The following is a 9,621-nucleotide window of genomic DNA, read 5'->3' on the forward strand; positions in this document are numbered from 1 at the left end:
AAAAAAACTAATGCAACATATACCAAATTAAAGAGCTAATCTACCTAATATATAAAGAAATCTGAAAATTCAGAAGAAAAAGATTAAGACCTGATAGAAGAATAGGCAAAAGACAAGACAGTGCACAGTAAAATATAATTAAAACATAATGAAGTCTTAGCTCACTCAGATAACAGAAATGGAAATAAAATATGGGAAAAAGTCGAATAATGATTCTACGAAGACACTCTATTTTATCTCATAGGTGGCCCAAAATTCTAAAATTAAAGAGCACACTCCATGGGCAAGGCTGTTTTCTTTGGATTGGTGTTGCAGGACATGTCTTTATTTTTTCTTCCATAATTTTACTCTCATCCTATCCACGTCTTTATATTTGAGTGTCTCCTCTAAACAGCACAAAATTGGTCTTGCAGTTTTAATCCAGACTAACAATCTCCACCCTTTAGTTGGAATGTTTAATCTGCTTACATTTAATGCAACCACTGATAGGGTTAGGTTGAAGAATATCACATTGCTATTTGACTTCTATTTGTGTGATAAATTTTTTGTTCCTGTGTCCCGCTTTTCCTGCCTTCTTTTGTTGTATCTTTTTGTCTTCTTTATCGGCTTTTGGTTACATCTCTATATAGTATTTTAGTGTGTTCTGTAGGATTGCAACATGGCTCTTTCACACATCACAGTCTACTCTGAATTAATGTTATACCACTTCATATAAGATAATTGCAATAAAATATTTCCATTTATCCTTCCTCCCACCCTTTGAGTTATTTTTGTCATACGATTTGCTACTATGTTCCATAAATCCTAAAACATTTTTGCCTTAATAGTCATTAATCTTTGAAAGAAATGTATATAAAGTCTTTTATATTTCATCACATTTACACTTTTATTTCTCTTTTGTCCTTCCTGCCTACGATGGGGATCATTTCCCTTCAGCCTGAGTAACTGCTTTTAGTCTTTCTTGCAGTGCAGGTCCGGTGGCGACAAATTCTCATCACTTTGTTTTCCTGAAAATGTCTTTACTTTGCCTTCATTTTTCAACAATATGTTCAGATTTCCATCATTTCTGATGAGAGCTTATTGTTACTCTTATTGTTGTTTCTCTTAAAGCAATGTATATTGCTTTTCTCTCTGTCCACTTTCAGCCTTTTGTCTTCATCTTTGTTTTCTTTTTTTTCTGAAGAAGATTGGGCCTGACTTGACATCTGTGTCCATCCTTCACCGTTTTTGTCTGTGGGATGCCTACCACAGCGTGGATTCATGAGTGCTGTGTAGGTCCACGCTTGGGATCCAAACCAGCAAACTCAGGGTCACCGAAGCGGAGTGCACAAACTGAACCACTGCACTGCTGGGGGCGCCCCTATCTTTGGTTTCTACCGGTTTGAATATTATGTGTTTACATGTGGATTCCTTTGCCCTCCCTGATGTTCACTAAGCTTCCTGAGTCTGTGGATGAGGAATGTCGTCTAGCAATAGGCCTATGACGAAAAGGAACCCGTTGGTGTACTTCTTTTATGGTGAAATGTGTTTGTTGGACAAAAGCAGTGTTGTGTGGGATAGCAAGACAGGAAATCAACCCTGTGAGTTCTGTAAGTCCACAAAGGGGGAACCGGCAGAAGTATGGTGGTGGGCAGGAAGACAGAGCCATCCCAAGACACGTTCCCAAAAGAAATTAGCAAGATCTCACATTCCTTTGGGCCTCTCTCCCCCAGGAGCTGGCCTGGCGGTTCTCTTCCTGCCATCCTGGGAGCCGGCTCTTCTTGTGGGTCTGGAGGAATGGAGGGTAGATGGGAGTGGGTTTGGGTGAGTAGAGACATTTCCTTGAGGTCATTCCAGAGACATTTTTTTTTTATTTTTATACTTAAATTTTCATTACACAGTTTTTTGAGGAATAAAATGATCATTTCCTCAAAGACAGGGGTGGGGCAGAGGACACTTCCACAGACAAAGGAGATTTGAAGGAATCAGCATAATTAGGGTGCTCACCCACCCCCATCCAAATGTGCCCCTGAGCAGACTTCAGCTCACCAAGCGAGGTGCTGGAATCCTTGTCACAGAATGGCTGCACAGCAGCCCAGAGGTTTTCTCTCCAGGGAGGTGTGTGAGCAGAAGCTCAGCTCTTGTTCAGGGATGCCAGGAAGTCATCACGGGGGGGTGGTTAGACAACATGTCAGGGCTCTTGCTGTCCTGGCTGTCAGGGCTCCTGGGCTCAGTCCAGGCTCTGTTCTAACTCTGTGGTCACTTCAGTGGGACACTGCTCCCTCCTGGGACTGTGTCTATCCCTCATCTCTCACAGGAGGAAGACCTACAGCAGGGTCCTCAAACTTGTATCCAAACCACAGAACCATTTCCTCAAAGTACATGTTACAGTGAAACTCAACATGCATGTGGCAGGGCAATCTTTCAGATATTGTTTTTGTTTTGCTTTAGACATTTTCCTTTTTGTCTTTTTCCATAAAGGTGCCAGGTTCGTAGTATGTCTTAGATGCAGGGATATTTTTTCAGCTCCAGATCAGAAGCTGTGTGTCCTCACTGCTCAGCCCTTGTGAAAGTGCCCGCAGTCATGAAGAGATCGTGTTGTTGCCTGGTTTGTGCACAACAAGGAGGGAAGGGCAGTGCCTATGTGGGTTACATGATCCCAGAGTACGTACCCCTTGTGGTGAGAGGGTAGTGCTGTGTGTGTTTGGAGCAGGAGCTCCGAGCTGGAACGTATGCTCAGCTCCCAGGTCGTGCCCCATATGAGCAGCAAGCCCTTGGAGAGATGGTTGCTGGGAGTGTTTCCTGAGCTGAGCCCAACACAGGGAGATCCTCATTCAGCAAAGGATCACATACTCTATATGTGAGTTCCAAACCAAAAACCTCTTCAAGTCGAAAAATCTGGGTGGTCTGGAAACTGTGGATGCAGCAGTAACCACGGTGGCCCTAAGAAGAGAGGCCTTTCTCCAGTTTTCCAGACCATGTGAATCTCCCTGATTCTGGTTTGATTCTGCGCAGGCAGGAGGTACAGTAACCACAGGGATCAGGTTTCCTGCCAGTCCAGTTGGATGGGTGTTTAGAGTCTGACTCTAGTTGCCTTCCAGCAACTACGTAATACAGTTTTTCCTACCATCTTAATCTGTGCAATGACACTCCTACCTGCTACTTATATGCAAATGAATTAAGGCTGGCCTCGCTGCCCTTCTCCCTCCCTTCGGGCTGCCCTCTCCTCTAGGTGGTGAAGTTGATGCTCCAGTGGACAGAGTGTGGTGACTTCACCCCTAGAAACTAAATGACTGATGTCATTTCCAAATCCCACGACCTGCTGTTCTAGAGTCACACGTGCTCACACTCTCACGGATTGTGACCAGCAATAGAAACAGAACACAAGTGCTTTGTTCCTGTGGATTTCCCACGGCGATCTAGGCCATGTGGGCTCACATGAGGAGGGAGAGAGAGGTACATGATTTGGGTGAAACTCTCATTGTCAGTGTCTCTCGGGTTCAGATGACAGAGTCTGTATAAGGTCCATTGTGGATCCCCAGTGCTGGGCACTTAGGAGCTCAATCAGGGTGTGTTTGTTTATTGATGGAAAAATGGTGCTTTCCCGTCCTACTGCAGAGAGCGTAGGGCTAACTCAAAAGGCTGAGACAGACTAGGTGGCCAGTGAGGAGTCTTAGCCTAGAGGCCAGCAGTGAGTAAGAGGGACAGGCTGAAAGGGACTCTGGCTATCAAGTGCCCAGGTGGCCAATGCATCCCGAGCACTTCGGGGAACACTGGGCTGGATGTGATGGGTTGAGCTGACCGTGCCAGGTGAGAGATGGGGCAGGGGCTCTGGAGAGACAGCCTGCCTGCTGTGTCCTCCATGGACCCTGCCTGTTGCCAGCACAAGCCTGGCCCTTGTGTCACTCTCTGCCAGGGCATGAGCTGGGCTGCCATCTCAGGGGAGAGGCCCTGCCGGAACCACATGGAGCTCTGGGTGTCCTAGGCAGGATGGCTAGAAGGAAGGGGCCAGCTCAGATCAGGGTTTCTGGAGGGGACAGGAGTTGGTGGACTCTGAGAACTCTCAGTGGAAAGCAGAGAGGGAGAAGAAGGTGCAGCCAGGAGCCTGGAGGGCAAGCTGGGCCCCAAGGTCACAGGAGGGCAGGGAGGAAACTCAGGCTGGGTGAGATCGAGGAGCTTCTCCAGAGACCCACCCCCACTCCACACCTGCTCTCTGGCTGTGGGAGAGAAATCTCCTCTCAGGCAGCCCCTCCCCTTCCCAGTGTGGGGGCTATGCCGTTGAGCTTCAGCCTCAAGCTTGCCTGTTTGGTGTTCAGGACCCATGGTGTCATCCCCCTTCCTCTCTGCCATATAACACAGGGAAGGAGGCAAGAAGTTCACCCTGAGCCCCAGGACCAGAGAGGTTCATGTTTTCTCCTCATGGTGCTCAGCTGCAGCCCTGGTGGAAGGGCAGGCCCAGAGAAAGGTGTGGGTCAAAAGAGGTGGGAAACAGCTTTGCATGAGGTTTGGGAGAGGTGGTGTACGGAGGGGGAAGAGGAAGAAGCAGAAAACAGCAAATTTGTGTCATTGGCCTTCTAAGGACAGAGGAGGTGCCTGTGAATGAGGGTCAGTGAATTAACAAGAAACCAGCCCTTCCCGCTCAGCTAAGAGACATTTATTTAGTTGCTGGGGTGTTTCTGGATCAGCTCCAGAGCTGGTGGGCTGGTTCCCACACTTAGAGGCTTTTCATGGTTTTCTTTATCCAGGGCAGGAAACTCGAGACTTTGGTGAAGGCCCGTGGAGGACTCCCGTTATCCAGTCCATAGGAGACAATGCCCTGGAGACCGTTCTCACAGATGAGAGGGCCCCCAGAGTCGCCCTGTGGACATAGAGTGGGGAGGACTGAGGCCGTGCTCCCCCTGGTGCTGCCCACCTGCATCGCAAGTGCCCTCTCAGTGAAGGCCACCTGGCCAGGCCCCTGTGGGCCCCTCAGCTGCCCAGTCCTGACCCTGGACATTGTCACGGCTTCATTTCACTCAGGGGGCAGCTCCCTCTTCTCCTCCAGCTCCCACATCCTCTTCCATGAGGGCACTGTGGGACTGTGCTTTGGACTAACGTTTAAGGACAGGAAAGCAGGCAGGTGAGGATGACACTCAGCACGGAAGGTAAGCCATTTAACCAAGATGGGAGCCAGCTCTGAGGAGCCACCTGGTTTGACTGCTGCACACCCAGGGAGCAGTTTTCTAACACCTGTGCCCGGCGTGGAGCAGAGTGTTGCAAATTCATCTTCCGGATGGAACATCATGTCTGGGTGCATCTCAGGCCCCTGGCAGGTTCGCAGAAGGCCTGTGACTCCCCACTCTGGCTGCTCCCCCCTTCTCTTCTTGGGAGAAAGATCAGAGTCTGGGGAGTGAAGGAGTCCCCACTGCTTGGATCTGTAGGACCCAAAACACCCATCTCCCCACAGCCAAGCTAGGCGGACACCCACTCTCACCTGAAAGGAAGACTTCTTAACCTTCGGGTCCCCTACACACAGCTGAGTGGTACTGTTGTAATAATTGCGGAAGTAGGATTCGCACACCTCATCCTGCTGCACAGTCAGTTCCACCTCCTGCAGTGTGTCTGGGAACCTGCCCTTCGGGGCAAGTTGCCCCCAGCCGGCCACACTGCACACCTCTCCGGGCCTCACCTGGGTCTTGCCCCTGGGCAGGCTGAGGGGCCACACAGCTGCAGTCAGCTTGGCCCTTCTCTCCAGCTGATGAGAAGAGGCAAGAAATTCCAGCTCAGCCACTGGCCTCCTGGGCCTGGACAGCGCGATGGGGCTGCACTGACTTCCCTCTCCCCTGAGCCACTGGGACTAGTCAGGAGGCCGGGACGAGAAAAAGTGGAGGGACAGGTTCCAGTGGGAGGGGAAGCCATCTGGACCCAGGACAGCAAGAGCAGTGGGGAGGCTCCCTACCTTTAGTAACATGATGTCATTGGAGAGGTTCTTAAGATTATAGTCTGGGTGGCGGATGGCTTGTCTCACAGTGATGACTTGCTGGGTCTTCTCCTGCTTCCGGATGTTGTGGGCCCCAAGGGTGACATTCATTAATCTGCATAGAAAGTAGAGTGAGGTGGTGGGGTGCATGGAATCAAAAGAGATCGAGCCCTGGAGCCATGAAGGGAGGGTGACATGGGGCAGGGCAGGGCTGCAGCTAGGGGAAATAGACATAAGTGGAGGACTGGGAACTGAGTGATTGTCCCCTGTGCTTCTCAATGACATTGAAGTTAGGTTTCCTGGATGCTTTCTCTAGCCCTCAAGTAATATTGTGAAAATACTCTGAGTTTGCATTTTGACACTAATGCATGCTTTCATCCTCCCCAGCTGCTTCATTTGGCCAGTGTGGTCTCTCTGCTCAACTCGGCCACTTGCTCTCACCTCTGACCCTCTGACTCCCAAGCTTACCTGTTCTATTCTCACTTTCCATCACCCAGTCATGCTCTCAGATGGCTCCTCTCATGAGCTCTCATGGCCTTGAGTAATCAGGAACCAGGGGGAGCTCCATTGGGCTGCAGCCCTTGGGCAGAGGACAGGTGTCCCTGTAGCGGTCTTAGGAGGTGTCAGTTTCCTGCGGCCCCTCACCTTCCCCAGCAGTGAGCTGCCGTCAGAACGATGTCGTGTCGCACGAGGACACCACCACAACTGTGCAGTATCTCTTCAAACAGAAATTGAACCAATGCCATGTAGGGTCGAGAGTGGGGCCAGGCCTCATGTCCCCCGATGATCTCCCCTGAAGGAAAAGTCTTGTTTACTTGTGCACTCCCAGTGAGTCCACCAGGCATGTGTCACCTTGACGGCTCAGGACTGCTGGGCATCTGGGAGCCCAAGATGGCCTGGAGTTGAGAGGGGCTTGGGTGGGGCTTTCCCTCTAGGAAAAGGAGGAGGAGCAGGCTTGGCCTGTGAATCTGTCCTCCACAGATAATTGGAGGTGAGCATATGCGTCCTAGGGACAGTGAGGTCTAGAGACTCCTGAGAATTCCTCTCCTGACTTTTCTTTGTTTCAAGAGCCTTTCTAAGGCCCTGTTGTCCTGTGATGTCTGGGATAGTGCTGCTTTCCAGTGGCCAGGACTTAAGTTTAGGGACCTAGATGTTGTCATAGCCTGTTTCCCATGGCCTGACACATAGTGGGTGCCCAAAAACTGTTTGTTGTCTGCATGATGGAATGGCCGCCGATGGGCCTGAAGGAGAGTTTGTAGGGCCAGTGCTTGTGGGATTCTGGAAAGCAGAGAAGTTCAGGTCTGCAAACAGCGGCTCCATCCTGGAAAGAAGGGAGCTGCTAAAGGCCTGGGAAGAAAAGCAGAGTTGGAGAAGGGACTGAAGGGCCTTGGGACTGAGCAAGGCATCAGCAGTCCTCTGGGGACAGTGGTCCCACCAACTCCGGGGTCTGCCGAGCTCCAGACTTCTCTCCTAAGCAGACGCTGAGGGGAGCATCTGTGTCATCCCAGACCTGGAGGCCAGGCCCACTCTGCCCTGTGCAGGGGAATTGATTATTTTCTCTTTTCCAGTTTCCCTCCCTCTGCCATGCACTTCCAGTTAAGTTCCACTTTGCAGATGGCAAACGTAGGGCCTAGGGAGGGAATAGCACCCACTGGCTCTTCTTGAGAGCAGCCTTCTGCCCTGCGGTTCCTGCTGGTAATTTATCCAGCGTCATACATGGGATTCTGAGTTGGGATGGGAGCTGGGATTCAGAATGTTGCTGGTGGATGGATGGATCAGGGATGTGCAGAAGGGGCAGGAGACCTGTGCCCACTGTGTTTGGGGGGAGGGGTTGGGCATCTGAGGGTGGGGGTGGTCACTCACCTGCCTCTGCCCCAGGGGACAGTAAAAAGGCCAGCAGGAGCAGGAGAGGCTGCATCTTTCCAGGAAGGTTGCTCAGGTCAGGGAGGCTGGTGCTTCCTCCTTGCTCTTTTAGCCCCGAGGAGAGGAAGGATGTACAGATGGGATCAGTGCCCTCAAGGCCCTCTGTGGTGTGTGGTGCTTCATCAGAGATGGCTTTCTATGAAACCTTCCCCGCCCCTACTCCTTCTGCCTGATGACATCCTCTGGGTGGTGGTGTGAGAATCATGCAGTGACCACATGAGAACCCACAGTGGATGACTCAGGGCGGATCACTTGATCCAGCCTAGAGCAGGAATCCAAGGGTACAAAGTGGAGACCGTGTGCTGTGGTATCGACAAGTAGAGGTACTGGAGCCCCAGAAACCTGAGTCCCCAGTGATAGAACCACCAATACCTCATTTCCATGTTGCTAAGTCCATCAGGATTTCTTCAGCAGATGTGTGTTTTGGCCCTTCTCTGTGCTATGACCAAACATAGTGGAGATGTGTCTCCTTCCCTTAGAGAGCTGTCTGTCTTGTGGAGGAGACAGAAACATCAGTCATCAGAGCACAGCATGGGAAGAGCCGTAGTAGAGGGATGCACAAGATGAGAAGAAAGCATGGCCACCATCTACCAAATCCATGTAGCAACCCATTCATCATCACAGCTTCCTTCCTATGGGATTTTTAGCGTCTCTTTTTAAGTTACAAATGCTCAGAGTGATAGAGTCCATCTCTCTTGTCCATGTTTTTAATACAAGTCCTGCACTTGACCTTTATTGGCCTAAATTAACAAATCCTTATTACCCTAGGAATTGAACTCACTAATTGACTTCAGCCTAGGTCAATTTCCTTTGGGTAGGCTGGAGTCAGTCCCACCCAAACCACATGGACTAAGACTGGAAAAGGGCTGATTCCCCAAAGGAAGTTCAGGTGACTAAATTTTGGATTTATATAACCTGGCATATAATAGACTCACATTTGCTCAACAAACTCTGTCGATGTTCTCTCTATGATGGAAATGAAGGACTGTTGTTTCTAAACACCCCAAGACCAATCCTGTTCGGAGAACAACCAAGCATATCTGAGAGATTAGGGCCTGGTGATTTAAGTTTCTCTCTTTATATTTTCTGTACTTTAAATTTTTCTACGAGGAATATTGTGTATCATAATACATAATTCCAATGTAAATATTCTCCAAATCAAACCAAGTACATTTATCAAACCTCTACCTTTTTGCACCTAGCTTACCCAGTAGTAGACATTTTAAAAATAAAATCACTTCTCTGATTATAGTGGTAATAAATGTTCGTTAAGAAAATTTGGAAAGCAGAAAGGGAAAATGTCACTCCTGTTCCTCTCACCAACAGAGAGCCTGTTACCATGAGCAGTGCATTTGAAATACTTGCCATCATGTTATATACACAGTACAGTTTTCTTTTGTCCTCATTTAACTCTACAATTTAAGCATGTTCCTCATGCTCTTGAAAATCTGTTAGTCAATATCACTATAGTATTTCTTTCCCAGATACTAAAGAATTCAGCATGCAACTATTTCTTAACATTGTTAGAAAATTTTTGAAATAATTTAAGTGAAGAGGAAACAATTATCATTACCTTATTTCCCATCACTCATTGACAACCATCTTTAATGTGTTCAAGTATGGTCTAACATTTTTCTCTCGTGTATATCTGCATTTTTCAAAATTAAAAGGGAGTTATGCTAAACATAACTCTATGACCATTTATTAAAAATGGAGGTGAAATTCACATCACATACAGTTAACTATTTTAAAGTACAAGT

At 48.7% G+C, this 9,621-nt stretch overlaps 1 protein-coding gene across 2 annotated transcripts; it reads right to left on the reverse strand.

Annotated features, from left to right (window-relative positions):
- Positions 1-4,611: 4,611 nt before the first annotated feature.
- On the reverse strand, positions 4,612-8,023 carry LOC103545105 (granzyme B-like). Of its 2 annotated transcripts, XM_008511832.2 has the most exons (5): positions 7,802-8,023; positions 6,584-6,731; positions 5,918-6,053; positions 5,453-5,713; positions 4,612-4,837 (listed from the first exon to the last, which is right to left on the reverse strand). In XM_008511832.2, exons 1-5 carry the CDS (start codon positions 7,854-7,856, stop codon positions 4,694-4,696), a joined length of 744 nt encoding a protein of 247 aa, XP_008510054.2. In that variant the 5' UTR covers positions 7,857-8,023; the 3' UTR covers positions 4,612-4,693. The 2 variants fall into 2 exon arrangements, with proteins under 2 accessions (XP_008510054.2, XP_070484069.1); XM_070627968.1 differs by lacking the exon at positions 5,453-5,713 and having other exon boundaries at positions 7,802-7,998.
- Positions 8,024-9,621: the final 1,598 nt, after the last annotated feature.

This window comes from Equus przewalskii, chromosome 1 (assembly GCF_037783145.1).
Source record: "Equus przewalskii isolate Varuska chromosome 1, EquPr2, whole genome shotgun sequence".
In the NCBI taxonomy this organism is placed as follows: Eukaryota; Metazoa; Chordata; class Mammalia; order Perissodactyla; family Equidae; genus Equus; species Equus przewalskii.

Excerpts from the sequence above, each read along its gene's own strand:
- LOC103545105 (XM_008511832.2), bottom strand. The coding sequence starts at position 7,856 with ATGCAGCCTCTCCTGCTCCTGCTGGCCTTTTTACTGTCCCCTGGGGCA. Across the intron at positions 6,732-7,801 it reads GTCCCCTGGGGCAGAGGCAG|GGGAGATCATCGGGGGACAT; the intron begins GTGAGTGACCAC and ends CTTTTCCTTCAG. Across the intron at positions 4,838-5,452 it reads TTAAGAAGTCTTCCTTTCAG|GGCGACTCTGGGGGCCCTCT; the intron begins GTGAGAGTGGGT and ends CTATGTCCACAG.